General features: G+C 43.4%; 2 protein-coding genes across 4 annotated transcripts in view; one reads left to right on the top strand and one right to left on the bottom strand.

The window, feature by feature from the left end:
• Positions 1–20,013, top strand: part of CSRP3 (cysteine and glycine rich protein 3) — a 362,567-nt gene that overhangs the window by 176,984 nt on the left and 165,570 nt on the right. The gene's annotated exons all lie outside the window — the stretch shown is intronic.
• Positions 1–20,013, bottom strand: part of NAV2 (neuron navigator 2) — a 260,533-nt gene that overhangs the window by 122,282 nt on the left and 118,238 nt on the right. For all 3 annotated transcript variants that reach the window (XM_065755404.1, XM_065755402.1, XM_065755403.1), the window contains exons 2-3: positions 12,353–12,470; positions 6,078–6,130 (exon numbers count right to left, since the gene is read on the bottom strand). In XM_065755404.1, the coding sequence (XP_065611476.1) occupies positions 6,078–6,130; positions 12,353–12,470 (171 nt within the window). The remainder of the gene's footprint in view (positions 1–6,077; positions 6,131–12,352; positions 12,471–20,013) is intronic.

The raw sequence follows: 20,013 nt of genomic DNA, 5'->3' as shown, positions 1-20,013 counted from the left end.
TGCAGGTCTATAGCTGAAATGATTCAAATTTAGTGCTGGTAGGAATTCAAGGTGATTCCCACTGACTTCCCAATGACTGATCCCTCACACAGAAACACTCTGTGACTGCCATGCAGCTCCAGTGGAAAAGGGCTCCCAGACCACTTGGAATTGTGGAGTCTCAGAAGAGGAAAAAGGAGCCAATGGAGCCATCTTCTGCATCTCAGAGCTGCCCAGAATGAAAACAGCCATGTTTGGATGAAAAACTTGAAAGCAAGGAAGCTGAAATGTTAGTATGTCAAGAAGCTTATGGTGGAAATAGTATTTTGTGACCAGTAGCCTGAGTGAAGGACCCTAAACTTGGTCTATCACCTCACCTTAAGAACTAGCACAAAAGGAAGAGGAAAACCAGGAATGAATGTCAGCCTCTGGCAGGAAAAACAAGATTTAAAAATTAGAAGACACACATATTTACTGATTTCTAAGCACTTTATAAAGAATATCCCCATTGTTCTCATTCCCAGATGACCTGCACACTCCCCATTCATATCTAGCTTCTATACACGTGACACTTCAGCATGCACAATTTTAACAACCTCATTTATTTAATTCTCAGTGTGTTAGTACTTTCCTGGGCATATGACTCAGTTTTCCCTCTATTTTCACATGTACCTTATAGTAATTGTGTGCTTCTGGCAGTGCAGGCCACAACACCCACTGATGTTTATAATACCATTTTCTGATTCTATTCTTGTCAGTGTTAGGAAGAAAGGGAGCTAGGAAACAAGCCCTGACCCGTAGAAGCAAAACAGAGCACACCAGAAGCAAACAAACAAACAAAACAAACACCCTCAATTCTGGAGCACGTAAATGGAGACCCAGCACAGTACTGCTGCATGTCAAACTCTGATGGTACTCAAAAGAGACTTGGTCTTTTCCAACCGTTATGACTCCGTGAGAGCTGATCCAAATGTAACACCTCAGTTATCTTTTTTTAACGTTGGCCCATGATGATCAGAGGTTGGTAGTATGGCTGTAGAGGTTGAACCTCCCCATCAGTATCCCATTACGCTTTGATGCTGTGTGACAGACAGCAACAGAGGGGCAACCTGACACATATTACCTTAAACTAATGAAAACAACCATTCTCACACAGTTACAGTGTACGAGTAATGGATGGAAACCTAAAATTCATGACAAGGCAAACAGAAAAAGTTTATTTCTCTGGGCTGTATCAAACCCTGTGAAAGCGAAGATCTGTTTCCAGGACACAAGAGGGAAGTGCTTACTACTACATATTCCGCCAAGTGAAGCAAAGATCCAAGTGCCAGAAGAAATGGCCCTACAAACAGCTCTAAGTTTTGTACTATAAACCTGACAGATTTGTCGCTTTCTTGCTAGCTATTAAGTTTCACTGGGCTGCTCTTGAACAGTGAAGCAGACACCAGGGTTTCTGCTGGGAAACCAAAGTAACAGCGCACAGCTCAAAGCAGAACAGAGCTATGTAAACAGGAGCAGATAGCTTTTGTTATCAATGTAAGCTTTAAACTTGGGGTACTCTGATTTTACTTATGTTCTGTAAAGCAGCACAGTTCCAAGCAGGGAAAAAATGCCTCCTTTATAGAGGAAAAAATGTATTTTAGACTCATACACCATTAGGAGAAACCCAGGAAGCTGAGAGCAGATGCTCTAAGAGCTAAACATTCCTGACGCACTTGGCCACATATCTCCACTGGCAGCTCACAGAGTGAGGCTGGTGCTCCCTCCAACTGACCCAACCCTCCCAAACAACATGAGGGTCAGGGCCTGGAGATCCCCATTTGTCACTAGAGCAACATTCAGCTTGTAAACACTTGCTGACCGTAAGGCAAAGCTCACTGATTAAAGCCGGGGAAGACCGAACAGCAGGCACCAAAATTCCCCTGACTGCATTTCTCAGGTCAACGTTGGACAAGTTTTACTTGAAAATATACAGCTATATTTAACCACTAGGACGCCTGTCCAGAAATCCCACGGCAGGAATTCGCAGAGGGAAAAAATGCTTGTGATGCTTCTGATCCTTCCACATATCTTCAGCCCAGACTGGGGGTACACTGAGGAGGGATGTGAACACATTAGCTTTAGCTAACATTAGTGTTATTAGTGCAGCTTGTCTCCTGCATCAGAACAGAATGGTTCCCCAAAAAACTTCTGGTCAAGACACACACATTAAAAGAAACCACCCCTCTTTGTTACTTGATAACATAGATACTTGTCTAAACACAAAGCAATCACCCTTAAAAAGAATAAAACCCAACCACAAACCAACATGGAAACCACAGTTACTTCCTACACTGTTTATAGGAGGGAAGCATGGGCTTGGTTTAGCCTATATGCATACCTCTTCCTTCAAACTCTTGCCTTGGTCATCCCACAACTTCCCCAGGCTTTGCACGAACAGATGAGGGTCTGCTTCCCCCACCTACAGATCCCCCAAGCTCTTCTCCCTCCAGCACTGACAGCTTTGCTATTGCTCCGCTCCTTCAGCAGCAAGGGTAACGTACTATCACTTCACCAACTTTCACACTTCACCACTTCACATTTTATCTAGGGCAAGGAAAAAATCTTTTACAAAACAAAATCACATTGAACCTTGAAAAATCAACTTCTTCCTGTCATCAGTCTTCTCAAACAGTTTTTCTTAAATATATACAGCTATGTCTTGTCTCATTCTACTGCCACATTCAATGCTTCTTCGGTTTTGCATGCAAGATGGAAAAACCACTGCTCCACCTCTCCTATATGACAAATTGCTGCTACTTGCTTTCTCTCTCCTTCCAGCTCCATCCTTGGCTAAGTGTCAGCTGTCACCTATGTCTGCCAACGCACCACTTCACTTCCAAGCATCTCCCCTCTGCTTTATCTCCAAGACCATGTTGTACAATTAAACTTCCTTTACTCGGCTCCCTCCCCTGCCACTTCTGTAGTAGCTGATGCAAATCTTTTCCCTTCACCTTGCTCCCCCCAGATCTCCCATCTGTCAAAATGTCTTCTGCTTCTGAGTTCTTCTGATATCATCTCATCTTTACTCTTTTTCTACATGCTACAATTTATCAACTCTTTATACCAGGTAACACAACTACCTCTCTCTCTCTCTCCCCTTTATTTCAGTGCTCTGCAGAAAGGATATGACACATAGGATATACACAGAACCTTGTACACTGTCCGAATTCTGCAGGATGTCAAATGCTACGCTCAAATATCATCCCAAAATGAGAGGCAAATAAATTGCGAGACAGAAAAACATCGCCCTTTTTCTGTAACCACACAACATCAACAAAGAGAAAGCCCCTCTCGTGCTTATCCATCTCAGCCTTCTGTCGGAAGCAGGTAGGAGAGGAAACCAGCTTTGTTTTACTTTCCCTCATCCAGTTCTCAAGAACCTCGCCAATGTTTTCTTATACCTCATTCCAAAAACCAAAATTCAATTGTGCTGATCATCTCCAAATTTTCTTGGCCTGAGAACCTCTGCTCCATACTACGACATCCTCTGTTAACCACAAAGTTTCTGCAGGCCAGATGGAACCAATCATCACAATTACAAGCTTTTGTTTAGAAAAGCATCTACACTACAAAAATATGGAGGTTACAGAGAAAAAACAGTTCCTACGTAGAGGAAATATATAAAATTACTTTAAAGAGGTTACATTAAAAAAAAAAAAAAAAAAAAAAAAAAAAGCCAACTTTTATCCAGAGCCAAAGGAGACAGGGATACTTCCAACAGCAGAGAAACACAGAGATGAGAATGGGGGCTGGGTTCTCATCTAGGTGGCTTCTCATGGAACCAGTTTCACCCTCATCACATCATTTCTGGCACTGGGACAATGTTGATAGGCACCGAAGGCCCCAAATGGTTGTACAGCGCCCAACTTAACCTGACGAGGCTTAGTAGCACTGGCTTTGAGCCTGACAGGTCCAAGCTGTACCTAATGTTCAGTCTGGGCAAATCCACATGATGATTTGCCCAATGTTCTGTAGCAAAGGGAACGGCAATGTGAAGAGACCTGCTCTGGATCTGTGTTCAGATCTCTAAGGTTTGGCAGGCTTTACTGGCTTAGCACCGCTCCACATGGAAGCAAATCACATGGCCCTAGTGAGCTGGGGAGACACAGAGTCGCTCCAGCTTTCCAGGCGGATGCATCTTCACTGCTCAGCTCCCAAGCCCTGGTGATCCCACCAGCAAAGCTTCATTTTATGGTGCCTTTATTTACCACTTTATTTAATCTGCTCATCTGTCACGTCCAGCTTACAGACACTAATATGAAAAGGATGAAGATTTCCATACCTAATAAACAATGCAACATATTAATTCTCCCTAGAACGCAAGAGACCTGGAAAAGAGTTGTCTCCTTAACTGCTGCAAGCAACTGCATTAAACACAACCTCCACGAGGATACTTGTGTTCTTAGAACAGCAAAATGGGACCCCCTACAATGGCTTTGACTGGAAGAGGCCTTAAACATTATCCAATTCCAACCCATCTGCTTTATTCTTTACGGTAAGATAGCCAACAGCTTGGCCAACAGGCACACTTCTGTCAAAGCACACCCTGAGCATAACCCTTGGTCTCTCATGACAAAACTCACTTGGGGATGCCTTGTTACACTTGGCAGCATGAGCAGGGTGACAAAGAAGGGGCAGCCCTATTCACCTCCTGAACAAGGGACCAGAATAAAACCAGAGCCTTGGAGGAGGTAGCGCAGAGAAAATTTCCTTGCTCCTGACACAGCACGCACTCCCTGCATGCTTCTGCAGCCAGAGCTGACTTTTGGAAGGGACAGGAAACAAAGCCAAACATCATGCCTTCAAAAAGTAAGGACCTGAAGCAACTCTTGGCTTCAGGTATTAAGGAATTTGAGATGAACTCCAAGTCCTCAATGAAATTCAGTTCTTATGATGCATTTATGGAACATTAAATGACAGTCATTGTGAAAATTTCCTCAATTATTTGTACTGTAGACAGATGCTGTGGCTACAGCAAGAATAGCAACCAATCTCCTCAAAGCAGTAAAAGCAGCAGTGATAAATCAGACTGCTTTCCTCTCAAGGAGCGCTCACTATGTGGATTTGAGTGAGACTGATAACTTCCAAGAAAAAACAAAAAGCCCGAAGAAAATAGCAAAACTCAGTGTTAGGAGTCTTAAGATGACAAACTCCCACCAAATCTTTTATGTCTTTTGCTGAGCTTATGGGCTAGGAGGTGGGGACGGTTGGGAAAAGGGACATAAAAAATAGCTTTGCACGTAAAAATAAGACCCAAGAAGCCCAAAGTGAGAAATTACAATGCAAAAGGGGGGTTCTAGAAAATAACTGAGTTCAAATAAATGAGTTTTTTTTCCTTCAGATGCTGAAAGAAATAACCTTCTTCAACAGAACAGATTTTAAACCCTTCTCTCCTAAGATGCATTTTAAAAGCCAGCCTCTTACTATTCACTTTCTCACCAAAGTTCTGTAAGTTTAGCTTCATCAGTACTCACAGCAGACATGCGCTTGAGGTACCATCTGCTTTTACTTCCACTGCACCAAATTCTGGTTCTTTGCATTTAAGTGTAACGTACGAGCAAGAGACAAAACTACCCCTTTTGCAAACTAAAACATACCAGTCAAAAACGAGTTACATAAAACAAAATCTCGTATTTTGCAACTGGATTTTTTGTTTCTTTTAGTACCTTCTGTTAACTTACTCTATTTATTTCCAAAGGACATAGGAAAGTAGTCCAGTTTAAAATAAATCCATATTTCTGCTTTTAAAATACTTCTGTCTGTACAAAGGCATAACATTTTAGTTTCCTATATTCCTCTTTAACTATGTGGTATTTCAAAGATATACAATGAAATAGCAATAAATGTGATAAACGATAAGGCCCAACTCAATTTCTATGGAGTGCAATGGGGAAAGCCCTGTAGTATTTCTGTTCTTCAGGTTATACCTGAGCTCTTAGTACTGTGAAAAAACAGTTAAAATGGTTATTAAAAGCCACAGATACTGAAGTCATGCAAACACACACAATTACTCAGCCAACAACGTCCACACCAACAACTCTCCATGTTGTACTTACCATTTGAGATCTGTTCTTTGGGCAGCCATTGATGTCTTCAATCTTTTCATTTGCTGAAAACAAAAAATAAGTCAAAAACTCTATCAAGACATAACAGCCAATTATTTACAGAGCATTCACTGCTAGCTAAATAAAGAGCTTTCAGGTTGTAGTTGTCCAATCAAAGTGAATGTGTGAACACTGAGACCATCGGAAAAAAAAAAAAAGCAGCTGAAGTTTTCTTGTGGGTCATGCCTCCAGAGACAGCTGGAGCCAGAAAACAACTGGTCTGGCAACCTCTTGTGCTCTGACGGGCAGCTCCTTTCAACTACAGAAAGACTTAATCTTGGAAATTGAATCACTGCTGGGTGGAAAAGCGTGTACATATGTTTGCGTGCCTCTTGATATGCTTTGTAAAGTGAATCTAGATTTTAAAACTAGAGGGGAAAATTATGATCAAATCTATTTTGTTTTTTTCAAGCTCAAACTACGTCTGCTTTTCAATCTTTTTTTTTTTTTTAATCCATGACTCACCTGTAACACAGCTTGTAGAAAGATACGGTTAAGTCTCAAGAGGAAGAAAGAAGTTGTTGAGGTGCTTGCCTTACAGAGCTAGTTTGTTTAGTTCCACATTTCAATATCGGGCCCTGAAATTACTTTCATACAGCAAACAGAGCAACCACTGACACGGAAAGTCTCATTTCCTACAATTTTTTTCACTGTGTTACCTCACAGAATCACACCAAGGTTGGAAAAACACTATCTAGTTCCATTCACCTACCTCCAATACTGCACTAAACCACGTCCCTTAGTACATCTCAACATTTCTTGAACACCTCTAGGGACGGCGACTCCACCGTCTCCTTCCTTTGGAGGAGAAATGTCTCCTAATACCCAGCCTGAACCTCCCCTGGCACAACTTGAGGCCATTTCCTCTATTCCAATTGCAAATGTTGACTTTTCTGTCCCATCTGATGAACTGAACAGAGTTGCCTCCCATCGATTTGTTTATTATATGAATTTCCTACCCAACACATTCTCAGGACATCCAGACATCTCAGAGCTCCATCAAACTTTTATGTCTTTCTTCAGCCAGAGATACCAAATTTGGCACAGGCATTAGAAAACATCAAACAAAGAGCTAACAAAACTACTTTACTCCTACAGTAATGCAGTAAGAATGGATGCTAACCTGAAAAAGACTGCAGAGGAGTCCATTGTACTGTTCCCCAGTACAATCAGCCTCCACACACAATGAGGATGTGTTTGTTTCTAGAATTGAGATCTCAGATTTGGTCACAGGGGAACAAAAGTGTTCGCTTTGGATTCCATTTACAAATCCCATGCCTCCATTTTTAATATTTACCATCTCTTGGTTTTGTGTCATACATGATCTTTATCAACTGCAGTTGTGATTATTACAGAAACTGAAAAAATTCAAGTTTGATAAGACCATATTTGTATCAATTAGCATTTAAATTTGCAAGGTTCATAATTACTACTTGAGAATAATGAAATTTTGCATGAGTTTTTCCTTTACCTTGGTTAGAGAGATATCCTGAATAACCCTGCTCAGTCTCCTTATCTTTCTCAATGAATAGCAGCTCTTCTTCTAGTCCTCTGGAACTTCCAAAATGTTATATGATGTATTTACAACCAACATTAGCAAATCACAGAGCTTATTATCTGTCTCCTCTTAAGCTTTGGTGCGCAAAATATGCAGACTCACCTACGTGAGTCTTCTTTCCAAGATTCTGCTGCAGTACAGCATTTGAATTTTTCCTTTTTTTTTTTCCTCCTTAAAACAAATATTTACTCAGTTCCTTGTGAGCATTGCTACACATTCACAAGTTAAGAGTACCAGCTCCATTCTAGAGCTGAACCAAAGGTCAACCCCACCTATAAGCAAATAAATACACTGCTTCACAGCGCAGGAGCATTACTGGCAAATGAAGGTGTAAAACACCTCAATGCTCCAATTTAACTGCTCCACCAGGTGCTATGTCTGCCACCCCAAAGGCAGCCACCTTTCCCTGCAGCTTTATGTACAAGCTTTTCTCCTTCCCCACTCCCACCTCACCTTGGTTTGTCCCTTCGCTAGATTAAAGCAATTACTGCTTCTTCCCTACAGGTGCAAGTGCTATGAAAAGCTGTGTAATAGAGAGCAACCAGCAAGGCTGGCAGCGGGGCAAGCTGGCAGCTGGCCTGAACTCTGGCTCCAACCTCTCTGTTTATATAAAGCAGGGCAAAAAAGTCAGAGATTCATACAAGGCTGTGTAAACGCATCAACGTGGACCGTGGGCACATTTGGCATTTTGCAGGAATCTGTCTAATTCATCAAGAAATCACTTTGATGCTCCCATTCCTTGGCAGGAAGCTAGAGTCCATCTCCGAGCCTCCCACATAGCTCCAAGGAACACTGCTGGCAGCGAGTAGGGGTTATTTGCCTTTCTTGCAGAGAAGGTCAGAGAGATAGCAGTGAATGAGGCTCCCTAAATAGCACGGCGTGGTGTGCTCGTGGGCAGTTTGCAGCATAAGTCACTGAGCGCCAGGAGATCTTGGAAGAGCATCAAACTTCACAGCTGCAAAAGCACAGCTTGCTGGCTGAGATCGATGGGCAGCTCTCACAGCTCCTGTTGCTCGCTGCCACGCAGAAACAGCACATCAGCTGGAAGTCACAGGCAATCACAAAGGCTTGAAAATGTATCTCAGCCTTGGGCAAGATGTAAATTCATAACCACAGGCACGTAGAATGTGGAGGATTTATCCCAAACTGACTGCAAGCCTGCAGAACACCCCCAGCGTCTCTTTTCCTTTCCCTCCCAATCCCTCCTGTGGGCATTTCTTTCCAGCAGATTTTATTGTACGTTTGATTAAAAGGAGCTCAAAATCTGCATTCTTTGCTGTATCAGTGCAGGCACTACAAAGGCTGGCCTACACCAAGCCCCAGGTTTGCCTCAATAACCAAAAGCAACACTCTGTACGAGCTTCAGTTTGGCAAGGTGTAACATGACTGTGAGCCATACGCAATGGCTGTCAGGACCACCACACTATTGACTGTGAAAACATGTGCAACCAGAAGGCAAGGAGTACTCCTTGTCCCCAGTACCAGGCTGGGGGCTCAGTAGTTCTCCCCACCTCTTCCTTGGCGTGTAGCTTTCACAAAACCAGAGCAATCCAATTATGTCAATATAGTGAAATGGGTTCAGCTGCTTTTAAGTATTTTCAGACTTCCTCCATTTATACACAGATTGAGGGTTGTGCTAAACCAGAAGAAACCAGCTGTAGCCTATAATAAACATAGTAATGAGTGACACTGGGCTTTGACTAACAGGGGCTGAATCAAAGCATGGAAAATAATTGGCTTTCTGCATTTTGGAAAACAGGCATATTATGAAACTAAGAGCCAAGAGTCTATGAAAAAGAAAAAGTGAAAAGGAATCTGTGCTATTAAATGTTACAAAGAACTCTTTACATTTATCTGCCAGTCAGCTGCCAGGTTCCCATTTCTGTAAGTACAGATATGCATTGCTGGTGGAAGAAAAAGTCTTCAGCAAGTGATACTCCAAGTGCATGAAAAAATAAGATGAGAAGAAATCAAAAGTGTTTCGTTAAGCTTTACAGAGAACAAAACTGGGTTAAACCATCTCTACAAAGAAGTCCATGCTCTTCACAACAATGCACTAAGTTTTGTGTTCTAACCCTAGCAACTATTTGGCACTGTTCAGGATTCCAGGCAGATGCTTAGACATGAGATTAGTTTTTCTTCAGCGTGTGAATTAACGCTCTGCAGTCTAATTCCTACATTAGCATACAATTGCTGGCCTGATCGGTTACTCAAATGTTCATGAAGGAACCTTTGTGTAATGTCCCCCATGAGATAGGACAAAATGGGTATAGCAGAGTGTACCGTCAACCAGCACAACACTGAGGTGCACATTTTACTTCTCACTCCAACTACTTCTAGTTAGCTGATGTAGTATTTAACATTAATTCAGTGCCTGCATTTCTCTATGTCAAGGCACGGCTGTTCCATGTGATCCGACTTGGATGATGTCTGATCAATTAAAACATCCCATGACCACAACATCATGGGCATCAGTAGGAAGAATCCTACCATGCTGGGTTAGAGTCTATTTCTACCACGTCCTTTCTATTTTCAGTTATGGAATTGGCATTTCAAGGTTCAACATCTGCAGTGTAAATCTCAGGTAAGAGCACAAGAAAAATAAAATAAATGTATCAGTAATATCTGAACCTGAATTGATTCTGATGACTTTGGATAACCTCCACACGTTGCACTCAGATGGCAAAAAGGAGTATCTCCACGGATGGTTTTATGCAGAGAAGCACAAGAATGACAAACATCTACACTGTGTGTCAAAGCTTTCTTACTATGTAGTCCTGTTTGTTAGAAAAAAAACACCACATTTTGCAAGTTACAGTTAAAGCTGCTTCCATGTGTGAAAATTGTCACCATCTGTGACAGTGAGATGCAGCGTACCTAAGGCCATACACATCAGATACAAATGAGTTTTTCTTCACTACTCACTTGAAGGATTCAACTGAGTTCGTTTAAATGTGAACTTCCTTTCACGTGCAAAGCGTTCTCCAAAAATGAAAACCTTCACCTGGTATTTTCGCTGTGCAGACTTAATCCTAAACGCCAAAATCACGTTTGTGAATCACGTTTACTGATTATTTTAGAGGGAGTAATCTGCACAAACATACATTCATAAACATTTGGCACAATCAGGTTTGCATTTTGATGGCAGCATTCCTGTGCACACCTCCTCAGACAGCAGCGATAAAGGGAAGGAACACCTAACTGCCCTCGGGTTCCCAACAATTTTCCCTATTAAGCAGACATAAGAAAATAGACATAGAGAGGAGCATTGTTCTGAGTGAATGCCTTTCAACACAGTCAATGGTTGGACTGTTTCTGTGCATCTGCAGACGCCTGACAGGTCTGTAGAAAGCTGCACAGATCTATTGTTGCTCTACAACACACAGAAATGAAATCTTTCCGTTGTTGGATTCCAGTACAGCTCTAGTGGAGTAATTGGAGCGAGGCCTCACGATTTCATCAGAGAGCAGTGTTTATAGATTTGTACCTAAAATCGGGGAACTAGCTCGTTTACAGCTTCTCAAACAAGCATAAATATGCATGCACTGATGTCTTGTTACTTCACTGCTGTCTTCTTCATTTGCATCTCAAATCTGTCAGTTTGCTCCTAACAATGGTAGTCCTAATTCCCATTAGCAGGCTTTCTGCTTCCATCAATCTCCATTGGGCCCTGCATGTGTTTTGTGGCATCCCAAATACCAGATGGATGACTCTCTGAAGGAACTAATGAAGGATGCAGGCCCAAGGGAAGAATACCTCGCTTTGCATGGGGCCAATGTAGAAAATTGTTTCAGACCTTCATTATCTGCTAATATTAGTGCAAACCAAGGGAACTAAAGGATTGCAAAACTCAGTTCCTATCTAAGATGTGTTCTAATGATAAATGACCTTTCTCATCAGAGAAATCATTATATTATGTTCTTCTTCCACACAAAAGTCATATCCCTTCCCATTTTCCAGCTGCACATATGGATTATCCAAACTTAGCTGGAAGTATAATGTTCAACACAGCAGGCAACTATTGTCAGCGTGGCTAATGTTATATTTTTGGACCATCTTGAGAATTACACCTACCCAGCCTACTAAAAGGGTGAATAGCTCTACGGTTAACTAAGCAAACACGCAAATGGGAGAGATGGGGTCAAGATCTCAGGACCACTACATCCCTCTCTCCTAGTACCTAGACACCCGAATGTCCATAAGGGATGAATCTTTGTTCTGTGGGGGTGTGTGATTAGGTGGAAGCACCCCCAGGTGCCCGGTTACAAAATGCCTGCTTCTTAGCACCACATTGGTCTTAAGAGTTTCATTTGGGCTGGGGTTTGCCTAACAACAGTATCTCTAAGAATTAGGTTCAGACCAACACCAAGGAAGTACTAGAAATAGGGACAGTGAGGGCTAACATCAGCCTGGCAGCTGCTTTTTTAACATTCAGCTGCACATCGTGATATTGCTGTGTCAGGAGATTTTATCAGTGATGTCAAATATTTTTCCACTACCCTTTAAGACAAGGCTTTATCAAATTAATTGGCAAAGTCTCTGAAGAAAAATTATCCACATAATTCCATGCAGTTCAATGGATCTTCCCCCCAGCCCAGGCTATGTTTACACAGAAGATAAGGCAGAGTATTTCTGAGTGAGTCAGTACAAAAAGAGAAAAGTTACTCACCTACAACCTGGATTATTTCAGCTAGTAAGACTCCATCAGTCACATCTTGCTGCAGATCCTTTATCAATCTCTTGTGGCCAGATTTTGCCAGATAGTGATTAGCCCAATCTGTGTAAATCTATTAGGAAACAAACGAAAAAATTGTTGTTCATAAAATCAACCTTAAAAAAACACGGTTCTTTGTACCCCTCAACGACTGAGAGGCTGATTTGAAAGAACTGCTTTTTGCTGTTTGAAACAAGTCAACACCATTAAAATTCAAGGCATTGTGCAGATCAAGTATTCAGCTTACTATAGCAGGGCTGTTTCTATTCAGCAACCTGACATCAAAGCTCACACCAGGCTACAGTAAACTTCTAAACATGTCACGGCCTGCATGGACCGTCACGACGTGAACTGCAACGTTGTGTTGGAACGGCAGCTTTGGCGTTACCTCTTCGTATCTGCTATAAAGGGGATTTAAAGATCCTTCTACACAAGCCATTTCTGGTACATATCAGGCACAAAGCATTTCCATTTTAAGGTAACTTTGCTGTTGTATTACCCAACAAGCCTTAAAACCCATCAGTTTCAGTAAGCTCCATCTCGCAGGTCAATTAGGCCTATTAAGTTGATTTTAATCTCTCATGCAAACTTGTAGCTGTTGGGGGTTTATTTTAAAATGTGCTATCTGAAAACTATACAAACAAAGCAGCCAAGTCAAAACCTCTTTAATTGTCATTAAGAGTTGCTCACCACATGCTAGCACTGCCTAGCCAAGGTCACCAGGAACTCATAAAACCTTTCCAGGCCAGGTTGTTGAAAGGGAGAAGGAAAAAAACAGGAATTCCGCTTAAGAACTAAATAGCGTTGCTAAGCACAAGACACAATTTAAAAGACTTGTAAATACAAGCTATATACCACAGAACTACAGGAACCTACTCAATAGCAGGATTTTACCTTTAAATACAAAGACATCCAGGTTCCAGAGCCGTGGGGATGTGGCACTGAGGGACATGCTCAGTGTGCATGGTGGGGGTGGGCTAGGGTTGGACTTGGGGATCTTAGAGGTCTTCCTCAACCTTTATGAGTGTATTTTGTAGTGTTTATTCTCTAGTCCCGCCTTTATATTGGCAGGGCACACAACCCCTTTACCATCAGCAAAGCAAACCTCACTGGGATACCCTGAGTGGAACCATGTGAATGAAATCTATGCCAAGAGCACCTGAGGGACTCCTCCAGCTGACCGCAAAAGGAGCAGGAAACAAACCCTTCGTGCAACCCAGCCATTGTGTCCCCTGGCTCCTTCTACGAGAAAGCATTTTCCATCACAGGAAAACAAGCATAGCTGCAGCAGAGGACTCCACAAGGAGCAGAGCACCCCAAATACATCCCTCGGAGCTCCACAGCACAACTGAACCCGTCAGGCAGGAACCAGAAGCGAGAGCAGCACATGGACGACATGTAAGATATCCCACTGAGCTCATCAATCGCGGCAATCAGAGACAAGAAAATGTTTGTTTCTGGGGCACTTCAGGGAATTTTCACAGCAGATAACAGCTAACTATGGAAACTTTCCAGGATGTTTTCAAACCCCGTTCGTTGTTAAGTCTTTGTAATGTACTACACAAACACGATTCCTCGCGTTGCTTTTTCCTTTTCCATACAGGCGAGTGAAAAATAATAAACATACAATGGCTGCTATTTCTAGACACGCCAAGCACGTTTCAAAGGACATCACGTTTTCCAGCATTCAAAACCAGGCAAATAATAGGAAAAGCAATAATAACAACTGGGAAAACACCGACGAGAACCTTTCCATTCATCTACGCCTATCTCCACGTGTGGACTTTCAGTGCTCTCTAGTACTCTCAGCAAACAGCTCACAAAGTCACAGGCTTGAATGCTCACTGAACAGCTTTCTAATTAAAAACAGTAGCAAAACAAGCTATCTGAAATACTCATCCAACATCCCACTGCTCCACTCAGGTCCAGTTCGATCACATATGTTGGTGCAGGCTTCTAAAACTTCCTGGAAATTTCACATTGTGTGAAAAAAATAATTAAAAGATAAATAAATTAGAGGTCACGTCACTATTTAAGTTGGCCAAATCCAAGCCAGTGTCGTGGTAGGGGCACCATAACCACAGCAGGTCTTTGTGCCTCAGCCCAGTCAGCTTAATGGTTAACTGGGCTCTACTTACCTGCTTTTGTTAGGAGTAGGTTTGAATTAAGAGCCTTACAGGTAAAGCTCAGATCCCAGCAGGTTTGAATTAAGGGCATCATAGGTAAATATTGACTTTGGAATTATGCAGCACAACATGAGTCACAGCCCAACCAGAGGGCTCCCAGTTACCAGCAGGCACCTGGGGAGCACCGGGGAACTCAGAACAGAGCAAAGCACAAATCCTGCCCACCTACAAGAGCCACACGCAGTCTTTGTGCTTCGAGGGATTAAGCTGAAAGCCCATGAACCAGAGTGAGGTTGGGACTGCAAATCACAGAGCTCCTTCCTTACAGATACCTGTCCCAGCAACGGGGACCCTACACGCATCGCATCCAGGCACTGGGCAGTGCCATTCAACCCAGGGTCTCCCACTATGCCAGCTCCTAACTGAACAGACACAGACTGCTTTTTGGATATCACTCTTGCCAGTTTGGTAGCAACTGAACATTTCTTTTTGACAGCACATACCACTGTTCATTAGACCCAGAGTTTTTCATTACTGAGTGGCAGGGCTATCCCAGCGACGACATCCCACAGGACAGTGCCTCTGCTGTCCCAAAGTGAAGCTCACAGGGTGAAAATATGCCCTAAAAATAGACACAGTACACCAACATGATCCTAATGGCAGCACTATACGCGGAAAAAAATCAGTAGAAGTCATCAAAAAATCCACCTGCAGTGCCACAAAGTCCCAACTTCGGGCTCCTAATGTGTTCCAACACAATATTTAACACAACGGTTAGTCAGTAATTAGTATCTGACACGCTACCATTAAAATACCAGCATTAAACCCAAGCTCTGCAACTTCCCAGTTACCATCAGCTACTGGGAACAAAGCTGCAACCAGTGCAGGTCTCAGCTCCTTACTGGGGAGGCAGGGGCAGCTTTTATTTTCTCAAGTGGAACTAAACGATCGATTGTACTCGCATTGGTTAGCTGGAACAGCTTTAAACTATTAGGCAGTCTGTGGGAGGTACTCCACTGCCTATTAGGCTTTACGGGACGCTTACAGACATTAACTGCCCCATGAAGTTAAACAGGGAAATGGGGAATTTAAGCAAATACCCCCGGAACTGCTCCTTTCCCTCTCTTTAAAGCCTAATTCCCAGCTGGGCAGAGCTATACTCATGCAAATGATTGCTGTCTAGAATTAAAAGAAGGGAGGGAGAAATTCGCTGACAAAGCTTCCACATCCCACCCCATCCACAGTCCCCGTGGGCTGGATCCCCTCCCGGAGCGCACCTTCCACTCCTTGCACCACACTTGAATCGTGAATCCCCAAAACGGACTGCCTTAACATCTCTGAGAACTCCCAAAGCCAGTCCAGAAGAGCACATCCAAAGCTGAAGCAGGGTTAGTGACGGAGCTGATCGCCCAACCCGAGCCCGGTTTGGCCTCAGAGAACAAGAGAAACCCAAGCCCTACCATTTCAGCCACAGATTTACTTTGCTAAGATGACACCTAAGGTGCACGCCAAGCTATTCCCCTGGATCACCATTCTCATACACGGAATCACCCCAGCTCCATCTACTGCCACACACAAATAACAACAGAAAAGGGCTTATCTGAAGAGGTGACAGATTTGTGCTCCGAAGAAAAACCACTGCAAGTCCTAAGAAGTTGAGGAAGAAAGGGAAAAAAAATCACATCTGAGGCTGAAGTCAGAGCACTGATGTGGTTAAGGAGCCAGGATCTGCTTACTGTTTTGTAATGGTCACAGGAAAATTTACTTCTCCCACGAGCAGGGACCTGCAAGTTCATACTGCTTATTGGCATATTTAAGATGAATGTGTGCTGCTGGAGCCCAGCTCTCTCTTCCTTCTCAAGTGATCCACAGCCAAATGATGAAGCACAAGGAGGCGTGCGAGGCTCGCGTGGTTAATTTTAGCCCGGGTCACGCAGGCATGTGGTCAGATTTCTGTCTCAGCTACAGCCCTCAGCAGCTCCTCACCCCCAGCCCCGCTCCTCCTGGCACTGCTGCCTCCAACCCAGAGGGTTCTGAGGTCAGAAACAGATTTCAGGCAGCTTCCATGCAACAACAAGGCAACGAGCAGCTAACATCTTGTGTTAGCTACTGCAGCCGTTAACAGGCAATCGTTAAAAACTGCTGGGTTATATTTTTTAACGAGGCTTTCTACCCCAGCGTCACAAATACCAGCCAAAAAGTGCAAAGTGGGCACATACAGCACACCTTCCTGCCTTCCCGAGTGGGGGCTGGTGAGACAGCAGGATCCCAAAGCAACACCCCAAATCCCAGCGTCTGACCACAGAGCTGGCGTTCCTTACAAGTGCAGAGAACTGGCTTTTGTAAACAGCCTGGCTTGGATTTTATAGGGAAGGCACTGGGTCGTGCTTGAGAATGGAGGAGGTCAGTTCCCAGTGTCATTTTGGCGCACCTCGTTTCTAACTCCCAGCAAGCCTTCTGAACTTTCCCAACAGGGACGGGCTAATTTTCTCTTTTCAGAGGTGTCAAGTGCACCAAATTGTTCCAAGCAGCTGCTACAGCTTCTCTGTGCTGTTTTCACCTGGTCACAAGGCTGCACGATTCCAACAGCACCTCCTCCGGGCAGGCTCAACACAGGAAACCATTACTGCTGCATTGGACTCTGAGGAAGGAAAGGTAAGAATCACAGAACTTCAGGGGTTGGAAGGGACCTCAAGAGATCATCGAGTCCAGCTCCCCTGCCTTAAGGAAAAGCTGAAAAGTGCAGGAAATTAAACCTGGCTAGTACCCTGAGCACACAGTCATTCCTCTAGCCCATTTTCTCCCAGTTGCTTTCAAAAGGAAATGAATTAGGATTAATTTACCAAAACAACCCTCACGGTTATGAAGTAATTCCAAAGGAAAATAAAATCAGTCTCAAAGACATACATCTATAAATCATTTCAACTTCTAGTAATGCGTGAAGATGAAAGATATCCGACCCAAAATAGCGAGGACAGAAACATTACAAAGGCTTTTCTTGCTTATTAACAAAAGCCATTTGCTGTGGGGATTAAGCAATGACAAAAATGTGCAACCACCAAGCAAGTGGGTGCACATTCTGGAGATGGAAGAAGCAAAGCAAGCAGGTCCCAAAGCTGAGCCACATGCTTCCTTCAAGGGTGTGCTCAGTCCCTTGGAAGGAGCTTCGCCACACACTTAGCTCTTCAGAACAGCAATACAGCACTGATGTTGAGCATCAGAATATGAGATATTTCTTCCAGTGTTTCCTTAAGATTATTATTGTCAGCGGGAAGAATAAGAAAAGATCAATCCTCCTTCTAACAAATCTGTGTGTGTGTTCTACAAATGCTTCTAAGGCTCTTCTACCTGACACCGGTGCTCTTGGGCGCTGTCAGAAGTGGGACAGTGGGCTATGCAAACCCTAGGTGTGACCTACTTTTGGAAGATCTCCTTTTATTTTAAGCTGCTTTCTTAGCATAGTGAAAAATACTTGGTGACAGCAGAGCTGTAAGTTGTGTGGCAAAGGCCAGCTCCTAGAGAGGCACACCATGGCAAAGATCCTCCAAAGGGTTCAGCATCCCAACCGGAGCCACGCTGCCAGAGTTCAACTCCCATCTAGCCAGCAAAACAAGCAGCCACGCTTTCAGAAAGTGACAGACAGAAAAACCTAAACAAATACTAGATGCCCAATATTTAAAAACCCATTATTCATTTTTCAGTGGGAAGAAGGAATACTCACATACTTGCACGCACACAGATACGGATGCACACTGCCAAGCAGTTACCCATAGGTGGCAGCATTTCTGCTTCGTTCTGCCATCTCCTGTATTGATTGCTATGCCCATCAGGTGTTTGGAGACAGCAAAAAGCTCTCTGCCCACCCTGCGATCCCCAGGGCTCTGCCGTATTTTACACTGAAGAATATGGTGCTCTGCATAAACTGCTCCTGCTGAGAGGTCACCAAATCTTACGAGTTCTTTATTCCCCCCCAAACAACAACAACAAAATAAAGTGCTGAATTAATTTCCACAAATATAATAAACCTAACATAATCATCTTGCAGTCAGCCATCTGTTTCACAGATAGAAATCTAACCGAATCTTCTACTGACTGCTAACTTCCTAAATTAAATTGTCCGTGATGACCCTGCTTTTCAGCTTAGTTCCTCCTTAAGCTTCCACTTAAAGGGTCTGGAGTGCTCACGATCTAATGATCTGTTTGCCAATTATATCGTTACCAGACAACTGGGAGGGTTTGAAGCTGGGTTTGCCAGCAAACTGAAATAAAATGTGCGAAACAGGGCAGTGTAACTACCTGTAAAGCAAACTACAGGAACATGGGAAGGAAGTTCCCATTAAGATGGTACCCCTTCTTTCACCTGTATAGTGAAGACAGAGACCTTTGCAGTCTACACCCGTGTATTTATGAAGAGTTTAACAAATTCCCCTCTTAGCACAAAGTACTAACCTCTGCAAGCAAACAGAGTTTAAGGCTACATAAAGAGGCTGAGCATCTTTGTCCCTACAGACATGTGCAGATACTGGTCAAGAAGGCCTTTGGGGTAAAGAATGACCTGCATGCCACGAAGAGAAAAACTGCTTCTTCACTGGGTGCTGACCTAATGCACGGCTGGGGAAAGCAGGCAGGGCTGCAAATGCAGCAGATCCTGGAGGCAGGATGCTGGACTCAGGAGAGCATCGACATAATCTGCCACAGCAAATCCCAAGCTCCTAATTGGAGAGGTTCACCAAACTGAACTTTGACTTTTTTCCTTTAGATTTGGTAAACTCTTAGTTCTGCTTGAGACAAGTAGCATTTCTGTTGATCCATGCTACACATACAGTCAAGTGCTCACAAAGGATGCAGGTGTACGTGAGGAGCACGTGGATGCATGAAGCTGAACGTGGTTTAAAGCAGACAAGAGCACTGGCCTCACTGCAGATAAAATCAGAGCTGGTAATCATTCAGCAGGGCAGAAGCTACTGGCACAGAAACGAGGCTTATGTGGAGGTAACAAAATGAGTTACTCTTTTTTGCCAAGAGCAAGAGTTGGAGGAACACAAAGAGTGTGCTGCTAAGCTGCTGATCTTGCACTTCAAGCTTCTGACTATTTAGTATAACCAGTAGTGAATATACATCGTTCTGATGATCTAAACAAGTTTTTCTTTGTAGTGCTTTTGCTACAGTGTTGGATTTCATTACAGTCCCTTATGCTTTCTCTCCAGAAACCACACAATAGCACTCGGGTACCACTAAGGGATAAGGGAGGGCTTTGCACGTGCTTCAGGGACACCTGCTTCACGCTTCTGACGTTTATTTCCCCATCTCTCTGCAAATTCTTTCCTCAAAAAGCAAATAAACACAAGATCAGTTTAGCAGACTGATATTTCTACGCACCCAGCTAAGACTGACAGACCTCAGAGAAGTGCTATCTAGCACTGGCACCAGCACCCACCCCCCTCCACAGCCCTGAACACAATTAGCATCAGTTGTGTCTAACCAGTAAAG

The sequence above is a fragment of the Cyrtonyx montezumae genome, unplaced genomic scaffold (assembly GCF_038088225.1).
Source record: "Cyrtonyx montezumae isolate F1298 unplaced genomic scaffold, pur_monq_1.0 scaffold_10, whole genome shotgun sequence".
Taxonomy (NCBI): domain Eukaryota; kingdom Metazoa; phylum Chordata; class Aves; order Galliformes; family Odontophoridae; genus Cyrtonyx; species Cyrtonyx montezumae.
This window is presented reverse-complemented; position numbering and strand designations above follow the sequence as displayed.